Raw genomic sequence first — 17,350 nt, 5'->3', positions numbered from 1 at the left:
TCGTTTTGCTTAGTTTCACCAACATGGGATGTATTTATGATCCACTGATAGTCTAGTTTCCCTCATTGGAAGGAATTGCACACCCACGCTGAAATTTTGATATCTGTGTTTCTGAAAGTCTGTCACCTTGAATCCGGGCCAACTGATGACCGAATTTTGTGGACCATGGCCTAACTATGATTCCACCCTTGATTCTGACTTTGGCTGGGAAAACTGCTTGCAGGTAAGCTTCCAAGTGATTGCCACTACAATATAAAATAATAAAATGAAATAAAATAAAATAAAATGGTAGAATGAGATATGTAAGGAACTATTATTGAGGATAGCAAAGTGTTTCAAATTCCAGAGGATTTAAACTCAGATTGCCAATTATGCTGTCAGGACATTTGCTTTGCATTCAAAAGGGTCTGCTTCAATTTTACTGGAAATGTTTTAAGCTTGAAATAGCTTGCCCTGCTCCTTTTTCTGTTCATTTTACAGAAATATGCATAGTATTGTTATTCTTCTATAGTTATCAGGTTACACAATCAAATTTACATCAGATCAAATTTACATCATCCTATTTTTCTCTGTCTCTCTTACAAACCTAACTTATAAAGTTGTCAAGCTTTACTCAGCAGCAAAGTTCACCAGATACTGATTATCAGTTAAGCAGGTGTGACTCATGCCCAACTATTATATTGCTGTCTCTAGTTGTCAGTTTTGTACCTTATATTGCTCAACTTATTTTATTTTTCCTTAGAAAAATAATAGTGAGAAAAATATTATCTCACTATATTTTATTCATCTCCTGAATTTTAACTAATAATTAATTTTAGTTAACCTAAAATTAATTTAGTTATTAATTTTATGACAGCTTTATAACTTTTACCTTACCACTTTAATTCAATAGTCACCGTCCTCACAGATTGTAAGCAAATGCACTTCAGTGTTGTAATTACTGGTTCCACAGTCTCTGGGTTTTTAATTAATTGTATTTGTTAACCAATCCAATCATGTGGCATTTGCCAGTGCTTGTCAGCGTAAAAATAAACTGGATATACAAGTAATAATAAAGTTGCACCAAAAAATATAGATGTATGGAAGAACTTTCATGAACCAAAGTAACTGAAGCTAAAAGTCATCGGAAAAAGGTTTTATGAATACAAATGAAGGGAAGACGTTTTCTGACCTTCAAAAATATATGCTATAATATGAGGGCTGCCATAGTAATATTGCTGATACAAGTCAGAACAATGAACATATTATATTGTACTGTATAGTTCAAAATGGTGACACTTTGACCTCAGAACACTACCATAATGGTCAGAACATCCTTACCATATAGAATTTAGAACAACCGTCTTGAAGTTGAATTATGAAATGTTTCACACATCCACTAAAGATTACTGCAGGTCTTGGTTCCTCTTGTTAACGTACAAAAAAAAGTACCGTCATCTATCAAATGTTCTTTTAAAGAAACAACTCTGCGCTCTCCTCTAGCAAGAGATTGTATCCCCAAAATATTAAATGTGACTAAATCACAGTCAAACCCTCTGCCTTTTCCCCCTTGCAGCTGCAATGCACAATTATTTAGGTCACAGCATTATGAGATCTATTCAACCACCTGCAAAAAATAACTTTTATAACTAGCTGCAGGAAAGAACATAGTGATGAAAGTTTTTCTTTTGTAACTTCCTCCTTATCAGAAAATGAGAGAAGGCTAGAGCTAAAAAATTCATGATAGCATGCTAACCTCAGCTTAAGAATTCATTGGAACTGGAGAGCTAACAGCTGGAAGTCTTGCTTTCTGAATCAGTTCCCCATTAAATAACAGGTATTTCATGTTTCCATCAGTGTTTCTAATTCTGGTTACCATGTTTATTACATAAAGAGCTTCCGTAAAAAGGGTTCCATACTTTTATTGGAATTTAGATACAAATGTTGTGTTAAATGGCTTTAACTGGATTTTGCTGGATTCCTCCCAGAGTACTATAGTAGATGACAAGCTGGACTTGGATAGGGAGAGGGAGATAAGATTCAAACCTTTTCCACAAGCTCACAGGGTTCCCAGCCCAATTTACCTAACAGGATTATTTCTGTGGGATAAAAATAGGAGAACTCCCCTCTCCTAATCATACCGAGATCAGAGAATATAAGTGAAATTAATCCATCAAGTCTTCCAATAGAGAGTTTTCAATATTTATCAAGTTTTGTGCAACATTTCTTTTAGATATAGCCTTGAGGCAATGGTACAGATGATGCAACTTGCTCCTTTAAGTAGTAGATACTTACTACAATTTTCTTCATCACTGCCATCAGGACAATCCTCAAAACCATTGCATCGGAAACGGCCAATGATACAATGAATTCCACTGGAACATGGGAAGAAGGTGGACCCACATTTAGATTTTGCTTTTGCTGGGGAAGAAGAAATGAAATCTTTATGATTATAAAACAAACCTGTAAAAATAGTCACAAACCTCTCAGATTTGTATACTTGACAAAGCTCAATAAAAATATTTTACAACCTGGCCAAGAGCTTGATGTAATCTTTATTTCTGCTTGGTTGATTGATGATGTACAATTCTGAAAACAATTGTCACTATGTAGTCTTTGGTGTTCTCTGAACTTGGTTGTTTGCTTGGAGACATTTCATTACCCAATTAAGTAACATCATCAGTGCTAGTGAGTGTGGGACTTGCTCCCCACTGATATTCAGTAGCTTGCTCTGATGGTGTTGGTAGGGGTGTGGTTTTTCCCTTAGTAGTTCCTTGATTAGGGTATTGATTGGATGGGAGGGTGTTGGGGTTATATCTTTCCTACTAATCGGGTGATGGCATGGACGTCAAGACGCAAAAACAGCAGCCCTACAAGCAATCATCTACAACCGTATCGGAGATGTTGGACTCATTATAACAACATCATGACTATTAACCTCATCCTGTTTTTTTTGTCTGGTGGTTAATTCCTGCTTGTTAGACATGTGTCCTGGTCTTTTCGTTTTCTTGTTAGCATTTCTGTTGTCTCTTGAATGGGGTATACATATGGTTTATCTTTATGTACTTATTGATGGCTGATTTATTAGCCAAGTATCAGCAGATTGATCAGATGATTTGTATCAACGGAATGACAAGTTTATAGGAAGTCCGTAGAGTTTTTGGACGTAGTTTGATTTAGAATGCTCACAGAGTCTAGTTACTCCAGTTAGTCAGTAGCATTGATGATGTTATCTAATTGGGTAATGAAACATCTGCAAGCAAACAACTGTAAGAATGTTTGTATCTCATTATTTAAGATCTTACAAAATTTTCAGTTCATAGAAACTAAACATTTATGCATTACTAGCATTAATATATGAACTAGTTATTAGCAGGCTATAAGTATTCTGATCTCCAAACTTGGTACTGCTTTCTAGTAACTATGAGGAGAAGCCAACCTTTTTGTGAATTACACAGCTAAGAGAAGTTTCTCTGGCAAATGCATAGGAATCTTTGCCAGCTCTATACCAGTGGTGGGTTTCAATTTTTTTTACTACCGGTTCTGTGGGTGTGGCTTGCTGGGCATGGCATGGCTTGGTGGGTGTGACTTGCTGGGCGTGGCAGGAGAAAGATACTGTAAAATCTCCATTCCCTCCCCACTACCAGGGAAGGATACTGTAAAATCTCCAGTCCCTCCCCAATCCAGGGGAAGGTAACTGCAATATCCCCATTTCCTCCTGATCAGCTGGGACTTCGGAGGCAGAGAATAGATGGGGGCAGGGCCAATCAGAATTTTTACTACCGGTTCCCCAAACTATTCAAAATTTCTGCTACCGGTTCTCCAGAACTGGTCAGAACCTGCTGAAACCCACCTCTGCTCTATATCTCCAAGAAAAACTGGATCTTTGTAACTACACATCCAAGTCAGCAAAAGAAAAATACCCTCTGACCATTCTTTTTTTTTTTTTGCATTTATATCCTGCCCTTCTCCGAAGACTCAGGGCGGCTTACACTATGTCAAGCAATAGTCTTCATCCATTTGTATATTATATACAAAGTCAACTTTTATTGCCCCCAACAATCTGAGTCCTCATTTTACCTACCTGGATGGAAGGCTGAGTCAACCTTGGGCCTGGTGGCCCAACCTTGGGCCTGGTGGGCCTGGTGGGACTTGAACCTGCAGTAATTGCAAGCAGCTGCTGTTAATAACAGACTGTCTTAGCAGTCTGAGCCACTCAAGAACCCATCAATTTCCAATGCCTGTCTTTCTATCATATGGGACATTGTATGTGTGTGTATGTGTGTGTGTGAGAGAGAGAGACAGAGACAGAGAGAAACAGAGAGAAAGAGAAAGAGAAGGAAAGGGAGAGGGAGAGAGAGAGGGAGAGGAAAAAGGAAAGGGAAAGGGAGAGAGAGTTTTTAATAAATCCCATTTCTATCTAGCCATAAACAGACTTAAATTTTGTTCATTTTGCTTTTGCATACAAAGCAACAATATTTACAATTCTTCATTGCAACATTCATTTTCTATGATATTTTTAGACTCCTGATTAACAGTAGTAATTCAAAGATAAAATTTGCACAGACCAATTCACAAATCTCCTGTTCCTTGAACAAGGCACATTAATGAATCACTACAAACAACATATCTTTCCTGGAAGATGAATTCTCTAAAAACAATATGCTAACATTTTATTGCTTGTTATCATTCCATAATGTTTCAGACTCATATATTTCTCTCAGCTTCTGAACCAAGATTTATTTTGCAGAGCTTTTAGTTTCTTTGACTGGGTCTTTTTAGCATAAACTCACTATTAGATATTAATCCACTTAGATAAATTGGTTGTAACTGAATAATTGAGATTTCCATTGTAAGTATACAATGGTTAGAAATTGTGTATGCACATATTTAAAATCTCCAAAGCCATTATCAGAGAGCCAGTTTGCAGTCATGGCATTGAATACTGCAAAAGATCCAAAGTGTATTACATTGGTAAATGGTTTTCTCATGCCAATGATGCCCAAGGTAATGAATATTTGGGAGTGATTCCATTTCATACACCAATACCTCCATTCAACCTATCCCTAAGGGATTCTATAAAGTTAATGACAGTAATTTTATGAGCCCTCAGGACTTAACATCCAGTATCAAACCATCATTGCAATGCTGAACTCACTCATAGTATTGTATTTTAGACATGATTCAGTCTTCAGATAAGAGGTTTTAGGATAGGATTGTGCTGAAGATTTTAAATTCCCTATCTGTCCAAACACTCATCTATTCAAATTTTTATTTATTGATCATGGCCTTTGCCCAGCACTCTATCCAATGATAATGACACTTTGTACATTTTTATATACAAGGGGATATGGCAACATTATGTACACAGGTGAAGCTGCGATATTTCTTTAGAGTTTGAGGGGAGAGGAAGTATATTTTTTGCTAAACCAAAAAAAACCTGTAGCTAATGTTCTATTTTGGCATTCACCATAGTTTTAGCAGTTTTACCACTGAAATATTATGGCAGAGCCAGGGAGAACTTAGTAATCATAAAAAGAAAATTCTGCTCTGTAAAATAGTACAGAGTTGTACAGAATTGTATATGAACAAGTAGTTCATTATATAAAAGATGTCATGAAGCAGAAGCCGGAGCAACTCTTAGATCAAAAGGTAAAGGTTCCCCTCGCACAAATGTGCTAGTTGTTCCTGACTCTAGGGGGTGGTGCTGATCTCCCTTTCAAAGCCGAAGAGCCAGCGCTGTCCGAAGATGTCTCTGTGGTCATGTGGCTAGCATGACTAAATGCCAAAGGTTCACGGAACGCTGTTACCTTCCCACCAAAGGTGCAGGGGTGAAATGCTCCCGTTCGGACCGGCTCCCGCGATCTGGTAGTGATGGCGGCTGCTGGTTTGGAGAACCGGTAGCAAAAATCCCTGCCCCCCCAGCCTCTGCTGAGTCGTACCATCATCAGAGGGTTTTTTTACTTTTAAAAGCTGGCTTTCTTCAGCTGAAACATGCCTTTAAAAGTAAAAAAAAGCCTTTGAAGATCCCACCCCTCAGCTGAGATCGGCAGAGCCTTTAAACTTAAAAAAAAAGTCTCTTCTGGCAATCTCACCTGAGTTCCTCATCAGCAGAACCTTACTTGTACTCTTACTTGTAGAAAACCTGTTTTCTACAAATAAGAGTAGCGATTCTAAGGCACTTACCTGATTACTGATGAACGCATGGCTCTTTTTCCAGCCCAAAAGCCCAGTTTCACTTTCAGTCAGACAGAATCAATTGCTTAGCTAATCTATTTCCTCAGTGATCAACTAATGCTGGCTGGCTTTGCTGGTTGAGGAATTCTGGGAACTGAAGCCCACAATAAAATAAAATAAAATAATAAAATAAAATATTTGTGCAACTTTCTGAGATTTGGTGTGTTTCTGTAGTGTTTCACTCTAACTACACAAACACACAAAATCTCAGAAAGCTGTATGTGGCATTTTGTGTGTTTGTGGGTATGTGGGTGTGTCAGTTGTGTTGTGTGTGTGTAAAGTGTGAAAGTTGGTTTTTGAGCTTTTTGTGGCTGTGTGAAGTGTGAAGTGCGGCTGCTTTTACATTGTGTGTCAGTTGTGTTGTGTGTGTGTAAAGTGTGAAAATTGGTTTTTGGTACCTCTTATTGTTTTTTATACATTGTTTATTATTTTTATTATTTATTGTTATTGGTCACGCCCACCCAGTCATCTGACCACCAAGCCACGCCCACCAATTAAGCCACACCCACAGAACCGGTAGGAAAAATTTTTAGATTTCACCCCTGCAAAGGTGGTCCCTATTTTTCTACTTGCATTTTTGACGTGCTTTTGAACTGCTAAGTTGGCAGAAGCTCACCCTGTTACATGGCGCTAGAGATTCGAACCGCTGAACTGCAGACCTTTCAATCATGACTTAACAAAATGAGGAAACAAAAATCCAAAACCAAAACAAGTGGTACAATTCTTTTATAGAAAACACTTATTATAGATGCGTTAGCTGAGGTTTAGAGCATCAAAAAAAATACAAAATAAGTGCCACTAAATACCAAATGTATCAAAATTTAGGGTCCAAGGACAGCTTTAAAGAGACAGAAAATAAGCTATGAACGTGATACTAGTAGTGAAAAATCCTTAAAGAAAACACATTTAAAAGCCTCTTCCAAAAGATAAGAAAATAGAATTATGAATAAGAACATGTCTATTACATTGAGCTTTGCTGCAGTCTTACTGTGTATGTATTTGTGTGTGTGTTTCTCTAGACACTGACTCTTAATGTCAGCAGGGTTTTAAACAAATCATTGTTCCAAGAGCCGACAAACCTTCCAAGGCTTTATTCATACATTATCCCTTTTCTTAATAGGTTCATTTCTCAAATATGGAATTCAAACATAAATCTCTCCTAGGAGCTATCCATCCTACTTTTCAGAAACAACCAAAGTACATATGCAAAGCAATATTGGGAAGAGAAAGTTTATTATTGTTAGATTATTATAAATCTGAGGAGCAATAAATATATTTGCTGCTTGCTTCAGAAAAAGGAAGGAGGATTTCACACTTCATGGGATAAATTATTTATACATGAATAACCTTGTAAGAAGAAAGTAAGGGATAAAGATGTTGAGACAGGAACCAAGTTTTTACACTAGGAGAAATCTTTATGTTAAAAATGGCTGAACTGAAAATGGCTTAAAATCTGGAACACAGGACCTATACATAACCTTTTAGCCCTTATTTATTTCTGTAGATGGATATTCTATATTTTTATAGGGAAACTAATTTAAAAATTTCCTTATGAGTATTCTGTTGAGTCAGCCAATTCCTGAATAAGGCATCAGTATTTTCAATGTCAAAATGTTCAGCCAGTATCTGTAGGAGACTGACAAAGAAATTGGCAGACTGTTCCTAATTTCCAATGGAATAAAGTAGCAAATAATAAATTAATAAAGTGGTTGACTAAAGCAATATATCAGTATTCTCCGTATTCTCCGTATCAGTTATAGTGTTCTCATTCAACTCAATTCAACTTATTAACATGGCATCATCTGATGGTTTAGAAATATTTTTCTAGAGTTCTTGGAAGACCATCAAATCCAATAATGTTCTAAAGCAGCACTCCACTATCTTAATCCCTCCAGCCTTGAACCTCAAAATCTGTATCTCGAATATCTGGAGGTTGGAGAAAAGTTGCTTTAATAGATATTTTGGATTGGAATCATCAGTCACAGCCAACCCAGGAAGTCATTGTGGGTTTATAATTGTAAACATCTTGAAGGCTTAAGGCTTTCTGTATTTGCCTAAGGATTCAGATACGTGGCAGCTATACTTATCTGACTAGTGCAATTATGACTATGCACTAGCAGATTTATAACATAAGGGCAGAAACCATTAGGAGAAATGAGCAATAAAAGCATTTATAATATCGTTTACTGTCTTAGCATATCATATACTAAGGGAATAAAGAGAAAGACTAGTTCAAATACTAATATTATTTAATGCATTTTAACTCTACTTTCTAATCAAAAGCATATTGATTATAAGCAAACTATAAATAATTTAATAATATATTTAAAACAACACACATACAACACAAAGGGAAAAGAAAGAGGACAAGAAAAAACAAATAAAAATTCATTCAATATAAAAATAGAGAAAGCCTGTAAAGAAAGGATAGATTAATGAGAGAGTCATAAAAGGACTTCCTATTTGTTAATTCAGATATCTTGCTCTACAACCATAGTTTATCCATGTTTTGGGCTGCTTTTTAAGGTAATTCATAAGTAGAAAGCTTCAATTGTCTCTTCTTTTTTACTATCAGCTGTTTCTGGGTGATTATGATTTCTAAGTGAAATATCAGAATAATAATATACACACCCCACATATTTCAGCAGTAATTAAAAGACACTAATGTGGCAGCTGAAACTTCTAAAGAATTGCAAATGCTATTTTAACTCCAGATCCATTAGATCTCGGAGAGATGGAGATTGCAATTTCTTTGGAATTGCTTGAAACTTTCTTACATTACATAGAATATTACACCACTTCTGAATTTCAATCATTAAAAGCTACAATTGATACAATTATTCTAAGGCAGGGGTCTCCAACTATGGGCCACAGTCCACTACTGGACCACAGCCTATTGGCCACCAAACGGCATGAGTAGCTGGCCAGTGCGTGCGTGTATGCACAGGCCCAATCGTGTGAGTGTCACAGCACGCATCACAGGCGCAAATGGCCCCACTCGCATGAGCACTTGCAACCCCACTTGTGCGAGCATTTTTGCATTTACATTGAAAATTAGATTTTCAAGAATCTCCATCTCTGAACTTATTTAATTAAACAGAGGAAAGACCTATCAATATTATTTTGTGTGGGCAAAGTTTAATATTCAATTTGTTTTTTTTAAAAGGAGATATTTCACCATGTTTGTGTTCTTTTTTGTTGTTTGACGTTTGTTACATTTTTTTTAATGAATTCACACAAATTAAGAAAGAAAATATGAAGAAATAAAGGGAAGGGCAAGCTTCCTTTCACCACAGATGAATGTTAGGAAATACAGAGAACAGCATTTGAAATCTTGCTTTCCTTCACCCAGTAAACAAAACCACTTTTAAAATCATGAACAAATTCTTCAATATAATGATGAAATAATCTTTTCTGACCAAATTATGGAGGCTGAAGCCAAATACTCTGATTCACTGGCCATTATTTTGAGAGATCTAAATAAGTCAAACTTAAGGAAACAGCTACCAAAATACTTTCAGCATGTCAATTGTCCCACTAGAGGCAAGAATATTTTAGACCATTGCTGCACAACACTAAAAGATGCTTATCATGAGCAGTTGTAGGACACTCTGATCATTGCATGATTCACCTTTTACCTGCTTACAGGCAAAGACTTAAAACCACAAAACCAACAATTAAATCAATTAAGACCTGGACTGAAGAGGCAAAGTTAAAGCTATAGGTTTGCTTTGACTACACTGATTGGAATATTTTTGAAGATACCTCTGTAGACCTGGATGAAGTCACAGATACTGTAACATCATATGTCAGCTTCTGTGAAGATCTATGTGTACCGACCAGGAACTTGCGAATATACAGTAACAACAAACCTTGATTCACAGCTAAACTTAAGCAGCTACGTTGTTCCAAAGAGGAAGCCTACAGAAAAAGAGATAAAATGCTGTACAATCAGGCCAGAAATGTATTCACAAGGGAGATCAGAGCAGCAAAAAGAAGCTACTCTGAAAAGCTAAAGAATCAGTTCTCAACAAATCAACCAGCAAACATGTGGAAAACTCTTAAAAATATCACTGACTACGGCAAACCTCCTTCCCAGGCTGAAGGAAATCAATAACTGGCAGATGACCTGAACGTGTTTTACTGCAGATTTGAAAGGAAACTACAGCCACCTATCTCCACAACCCCCATCTTAGACACAACAACAACAGCTAAGCCTCCTACAATTGACCCCATCCCATTGGGTTCACAATCCCTAGTGATCACAGAAAAGAAAGTGCAAGACCTATTTCACAGACAAAAGCCAGGAAAAGCTCCAGGCCCAGACAAGATAACACCTTTTTGCTTAAAAGCCTGTGCTGACCAATTGGCCCCCATCTTCACCCGTATCTTCCATAAATCACTAGAGATGTGCTATGGTCCTTCTTGCTTCAAATGCTCTACTATCATCCCAGTGCCGAAGAAGCCCACCATCAAGGAACTGAATGACTACAGACCAGTTGCTCTAATATCTGTAGTCATGAAAACATTTGAACGGCTAGTGCTGTCCCATTTGAAAACCATCATAGATCTGTTGTTAGACCCCTTGCAATTTGCATACTGAGCAAATAGATCAACAGATGATGCTGTTAATATGGCTCTGCACTACATCCTACAACATCTTGAATCTCCAAAGACCTATGCAAGGGTCCTCTTTGTAGACTTTAGTTCAGCATTCAATACCATCATTCCAGACACTCTTCTAACTAAGCTAAACCAGCTACAGGTACCTGAACACACTTGTAAGTGGATCATAAGCTTCCTAACAAACAGGAAGCAGCAGGTGAAGCTAAGCAGAATCACATCAGATACCTGTACAATTAGCACAGGGGCCCCCCAAGGCTGTGTGCTCTCCCCACTTCTCTTCTCTCTGTATACCAATGACTGCATCTCTAACGATCCATCTGTTAAACTACTAAAGTTCGCAGATCACACAACAGTGATCGGTCTCATCCGAGACAATGATGAATCTGCATATAGACGGGAGGTTGAAAAACTAGCCTCGTGGTGCGACCGGAATAATCTGGAACTGAACACACTCAAAACCGTAGAAATGGTGGTAGACTTTAGGAGAAACCCTTCCATAATTCTACCTCTTACAATACTAGACAACACAGTATCAACAGTAGAAACCTTCAAATTTCTAGGTTCTACCATATTGGAAGATCTAAAATGGACAGCTAACATCAAAAACATCATCAAAAAAGCACGACAAAGAATGCTCTTTCTGCACCAACTCAGTAAGCTCAAACTGCCCAAAGAGCTGCTGCAGAAGAGTTATTGAGTCTGTCATCTGCACCTCCATAACTGTCTGGTTTGGTTCTGCAACCCAATAAGACAGAAACAGATTTCAGAGGATAATTACAACTACAGAAAAAATAATTGCTACCAACCTGCCTTCCATTGAGGACCTGTATACTTCATGAGTCAAAAAGAGGGCTGTGAAAGTATTTACAGACCGCTCACATCCTGGACATAAACGGTTTCAACTCCTAACCTCAAAACGACGATATAGAGCACTGCACACCAGAACAACTAGACACAAGAACAGTTTCTTCCCAAACACCATCACTCTGCTAAATAAATAATTCCTTCAACACTGTCAAACTATTCACTAAGTCTGCACTACTATTAATCTTCTCATCATCCCCATCACCCATCTCCTTCCACTTATGACTGTATGACTGTAACTTTGTTGCTTGTAACCTTACGATTTATATTGATATTGTTTCCCGACTGCCTATTTGTATCCTATGACTAATATTAAGTGTTGTACCTTATGATTCTTGATGAACGTATCTTTTCTTTTATGTACGCCGAGAGCATATGCACCAAGACAAATTCCTTGTGTGTCCAATCACGCTTGGCCAATAAAAAAATTCTATTCTATTCTATTCTATTCTATTCTATTCTATTCTATTCTATTCTATTCTGTTCTGTTCTATTCTATTCTATTCTACTGTGATTTATTTTATGTACATTTATGCAAGTTATCTCCTATTCAGAAACATTTCCTTATAATAAATTGTTTTTCTTCTAATATATAAACATTACATCGCTGACTTAGTGTACAATGGAACCTATTATTAAATTTCAGTTCAAATAGAAGAATTTGTTATTTTTAAGATTATACTATTACACATAGTTTTCCAGCAACAGGCTATTAAAATGTATGGATTCTTTCAAGTGCATTTTCTAATACAAGTATTATTATAAGTTCATTTGAATAAAAAATGTGTTCATCTAAAAATCAAGACTCCTAAGCTAAAAGAATCTATCATTCTTGCTAAATAGTACAGATGTTTCGGGTATTTTATTCTCCAAAATATCTTAGCAAATCTAGCAGTTTCCCAAGACACATGTTAAAAGCAAACATTGAGTGAGAAATCATCAGTGGAAGACAATTACTTTGTACTATTAACTGTTTCCTCAGCCAGATGCCCTCCGTATCATGCCCTCCCATAATCTCAAAGGTAATATTGGCTGAAATAATGGAAGCTGAATTCAAAATATAGAAATATTCAAAATATAGCTGAATTCAAAATATAGAAAGAGCACCAAACTAGAAAAGCCTGCATTAAATATATTGGAATTACATCAAAATATGGCCTGAGGATATACCTCCTTAAATACGAAACAAAACAAGGGTAGGCTTCATTATAAGCATCACTCTTAGCTGGAAAGATAACTGATGTCTTGACAGATCACAGCTTAATTCTTTTTTATATATTTGGCAACAGCCATTTGTGGAATAATTTTGTTATCCAAGTTGCATCAGGGTAGCAGAATATTTCTTATTGTTTTCTCTACATGGCTGCCCAAAAATAATTCCAGCAACCTTACTGGAACATTTGCTGTTGATAAATAATTCCTGCGAAATCAGCATAAGGGTCTTGATATATCTTGGTCCTTCAGATACTTATGACCTAGGTACTGTAAAGCATCTTACAGTAAGCTTGTCTTTTAGACTATATGGAGCCAGGCATATAGTTTTGTTGGCAACAGGATGAGAATGATTTGTTAATGCCCTCTTCTATGATGGTGTGGTTTTTTTTTAATACTCCCCAGTCTAGCATATAATCCTAGTACTTTGGTAGTTTTTTTCCTCAACTCAAGTACTGCCATTTACCAAAATTCTGTAAGATCTACTAATTTAAATATATTTCATAATGTTAAACATCAGCACAATTCCTATTAAAAAGACATCCATTATTGTTTTGTACATTTATTCATAGTTCATCAAATAAATAAGAAAACAAGTAAGCCTCTGCAAACATTGGATGAGCATTAATTGACAGCAAAACAATAATGGTTGCCTAGATTTTTGCAACTCAGGCATATAGGGGCCTCTGTGGCTCAGACTGCTAATGCAGTCTGTTATTAACAGCAGCTGCTTGCAATTACTGCAGGTTCTAGTCCCACCAGGCCCAAGGTTGACTCAGCCTTCCATCCTTTATAAGGTAGGTAAAATGAGGACCCAGATTGTTGGGGGCAATTGAGTGTAAAATCAAAGAAGCCTTGACAGCTATCCAAAACAAATATAACCCCCCCAAGCACTTCCTAGTTCTGACCAACCACTGCCTATCCAACACATACTTCATCTATAATGGACAAAAATACAAACAAGTAGAAGGAGCACCCATGGGATCACCCCTCTCACCTGTCATTGCCAATATCTACATGGAACACTTTGAAACCCAAGCTCTAGAAAAATCTGATCACAAACCCAAACTCTGGCTCAGATATGTAGACGACACCTTCATAATCTGGCCACACGGGAAAGAAAAACTTGACAACTTCCTCACACACCTCAATAGCCTACACCCCAAAATACAGTTCACCATGGAAACAGAAGTTAACAACCAACTTCCCTTCCTGGATGTCTTAGTCTACATAAAACCCAATGGCTCCCTAGGACACACCATCTACCAGAAGAAAACACACACAAACCGCTATCTGCACGCACTCTCACACCACCAACCAGCACAGATCAACTCCGTAGCCAAGACACTCATCTCTAGAACAAAATGCTTAGCTGATGAACAACACCTAAAAACCGAACTAGACACTCTCACTAACATACTAACATCCAATGGATTCCAAAGAAATAAGATTACCAAGCTAATCCAAAAAGAACCCCCCACTAAAATCCAAGACAGAGAACAAGAAAATGGCACAGCCCTCCTCCCATATATAAAAGGCACCACAGACAGAATCAGCAAGATCCTCCACAAACACAACATCAAGACAGCATTCTGCACAAACAGAAAAATATCCACCATCCTAAGAAACCCCAAAGACAAAATTGAGTTAGAAAATCAAGGAGTATATGAAATCCCATGCACCGCCTGCCCCACCACATACATTGGACAAACCAACAGAAGAATAAGTGCACGCATTGAAGAACACAAGAACTCAGTCAAAAAAGAGGAACCAACTTCTTCCCTGGTCCAACACTTTAAAGTCACAGGACATGATATTGACTTTAAAAAGACCAGAACTATCGCCAAAACTGAACACTTTAACAACAGAATAATCAGAGAAGCCATTGAGATAGAAAAACGCCCACACAGCATGAACAAACGAGATGATACCTCCCGCCTACCAGCCATTTGGAAACCCGCCCTTATTGACAAACGAGTCCTTAACACGAGGAATGACACCAGACCCACACTCACGAGGTCCACACAGGATGTCACCACCGCACATCCACCCAGAAAGCGGACCCAAACCCACACTGATCATGAAGCACGACCAAGGACCAGAAGCCAGACTGCAGCTGCAACATTAGCCATTTCAAACCCCTCCAATCCATACATGCAGCAGACTGACACCCACTATGAAGATGTAGCACGACCACAAAGCCAAACAACAGCTATGCAGCTCACCAGCTCAAATTCCCCTGCAACACAGACTAAATTGAGCACAACCAAGCCCCCACCCCCAGCCAATCAGAGCACAAAAAAAACCCCAGCCAATCAGAGCACAGCCAAGCTCCCACCCAATCAGTTCAAACCCCCACTAGCAGTTAAAAGGAGGAAACAGCTGCGATCACACATTGCTCCCAGAAGCACGAAGCTGAAGCCTGAAGATGACGAATGAGACTTCGTCGAAACGTTTAACTTTTCTCTTCTACAACTACAATATTATGAATCTACGTGTTTTGTGTCAAGAAGACACAAAAGCAACATTCTAAAATGAGCCACATAAATGAACTGGCAATAGGAGAATTAAAATTCAAAACAGAAGTCATAACAGTTTTCACAAACAAAAGCAGCCTAAAAAGGCCTATGAGTCTGAGCAGACATCTTCTCTGTGGGTCCCATAATTTCCGCCTACACAATATATATTCATATATAAGTTTATCTATAAATAAGCCGACCCTCAGATTTTTGTTTTTAAAAAAATATTTATTAAATTTCCAACATATAAAACACAAAATACAATACACAATACAAAAAACACAACAAAAAGAGAAAAAAAACCACAGCAAAAATTTAACACTGACAGTTTTTCCATATCGGTATCTCTATCATAACAAACATATTTACAAAGATTTTAATTCTATATATCTCTATCTTAAATTATACCCTTATTTAAATTATAGTAACATCTATTCACAATTCAGTTTCATATCCTATATTTCTTCAACAGTTTTATATTCTATGTATTATATTTAACAAATTATCCCTTAGGTTTTACGTTTACTCTCAAGCTAGGAATACCATCTGTTCCAAATTTGATAGTACTCGGTTTCTTCCCTCTCCTTCATTTCCATAGACAGTCTATCCATTTCCGCACAGTCATATTTTTTTTTTATTATAATTTGATCTGGAGGAATATCTGATTGTTTCCAGTTTTGTGCTAGGACAATTCTACTTGCGGTTAATATATATAATGTTATATATTGTAATTTTTTCCTCCATTTTCCCCTCAAAAATGCCCAAAAGGAATAACTCCTACTTCATCTCTATCCTCTGTTCAGTTATCTCTTCCATCCATTTTCTTATTTTACACCACTATTTTCTAATCTTAGGGCAGGTCCATTGTCTCTTTTAATTTCTTCTTTCATTTTAAATTTTAACAAAAAAATGTATGTTTTGGTAATCATTCTTTCCCCTGTTCCTAAGAATATCTTATCAAGTTCCAATTGTTCTCTATAGATGCCATATTGTTCCTGGCCTTTTTTAAAATTTAAAATTTTGTTCTAATCTGATTTTAAATTTCCAAATTTGTCTAATAGTTCCAAGTACCTTACCACTCTGTTTATGTCCAATACTTTGGGGTAAATTATGGCCTCCATTGTTGATGGAGGCCATAATTGATATCCAAACTGGAACTTTCATATAATGATTTTTTCTTATGTTATTCCAAATACTTATCAAAGCATTTTGCACTAGATGTCTTTAGAAATATATATGGGTTTTGTTTTTTCCTTCACATAGGAATGCATGCCATCCCAATTGAAGGTCATGGCCTTCCAATGTTAATACCCTCTTATTTCTTAATTGGACCCAATCCTTAAGCCATGTTATTGCCGCCACTTGATAATATAATTCCTAATCGGGTAGGCCAAAGCCTCCTTTGGTTCCGGTGTCCTGAAAAAGTTTGCATTTTATTCGGGCTTTTCCCCCCAACCAAATAAATTTACCTATTATTCTATTTAATTGATCAAAAAATGTTTTCCCTAAACTTACTGGTATCGTTTGAAAGCGGTATAACAGATTTTTAACCAAAATGCCATAAATAACGTGCCATCTGCAAATAATCCAATCCTCAAAATTTTAGTTATGTTTTAATTTTTACAATTGGCTTATCTGAAGATGGCACATTTTCCATGCTATTTTGGTTTCAAAATATGAAGGTCCACATATATGCAGATGGTCTTATATATGAATATCCACTTAATATATGAGTACATTTAAAAAGACATATATGCTTGTAGATAAGCCTACCCATTTAGGGAATGTCATTGGCATTAAAAAACTTCTCAGATTATCTGTGAGTATATATGGTAAATTAAAATCAGATGCACAAAAAAAGCACTTTTGGAAGGATTAAATTTTAATATGTTTCTATGACATCTAGTAAAGGG

The 17,350-nt window shown here is 36.9% G+C and overlaps 1 protein-coding gene across 7 annotated transcripts in view; it reads right to left on the bottom strand.

Moving 5' to 3' along the window:
- The window catches only part of LDLRAD3 (low density lipoprotein receptor class A domain containing 3), a 181,011-nt gene that overhangs the window by 80,212 nt on the left and 83,449 nt on the right, over positions 1-17,350 (bottom strand). For 5 of the 7 annotated variants that reach the window (XM_058161667.1, XM_058161668.1, XM_058161669.1 and 2 more), the window contains one exon: positions 2,275-2,400. In XM_058161667.1, coding sequence (XP_058017650.1) covers positions 2,275-2,400 — 126 coding nt within the window. Of the gene's footprint in view, positions 1-2,274; positions 2,401-4,063; positions 4,138-17,350 lie in introns of all 7 variants that reach the window. The other 2 variants (XM_058161674.1, XM_058161673.1) reach the window with 1 other exon arrangement.

Source organism: Ahaetulla prasina, chromosome 1, assembly GCF_028640845.1.
Source record: "Ahaetulla prasina isolate Xishuangbanna chromosome 1, ASM2864084v1, whole genome shotgun sequence".
NCBI classification, from domain to species: Eukaryota; Metazoa; Chordata; class Lepidosauria; order Squamata; family Colubridae; genus Ahaetulla; species Ahaetulla prasina.
Note: the sequence above shows the minus strand (reverse complement) of the source record. Positions and strands in the feature narration are given on the sequence as shown.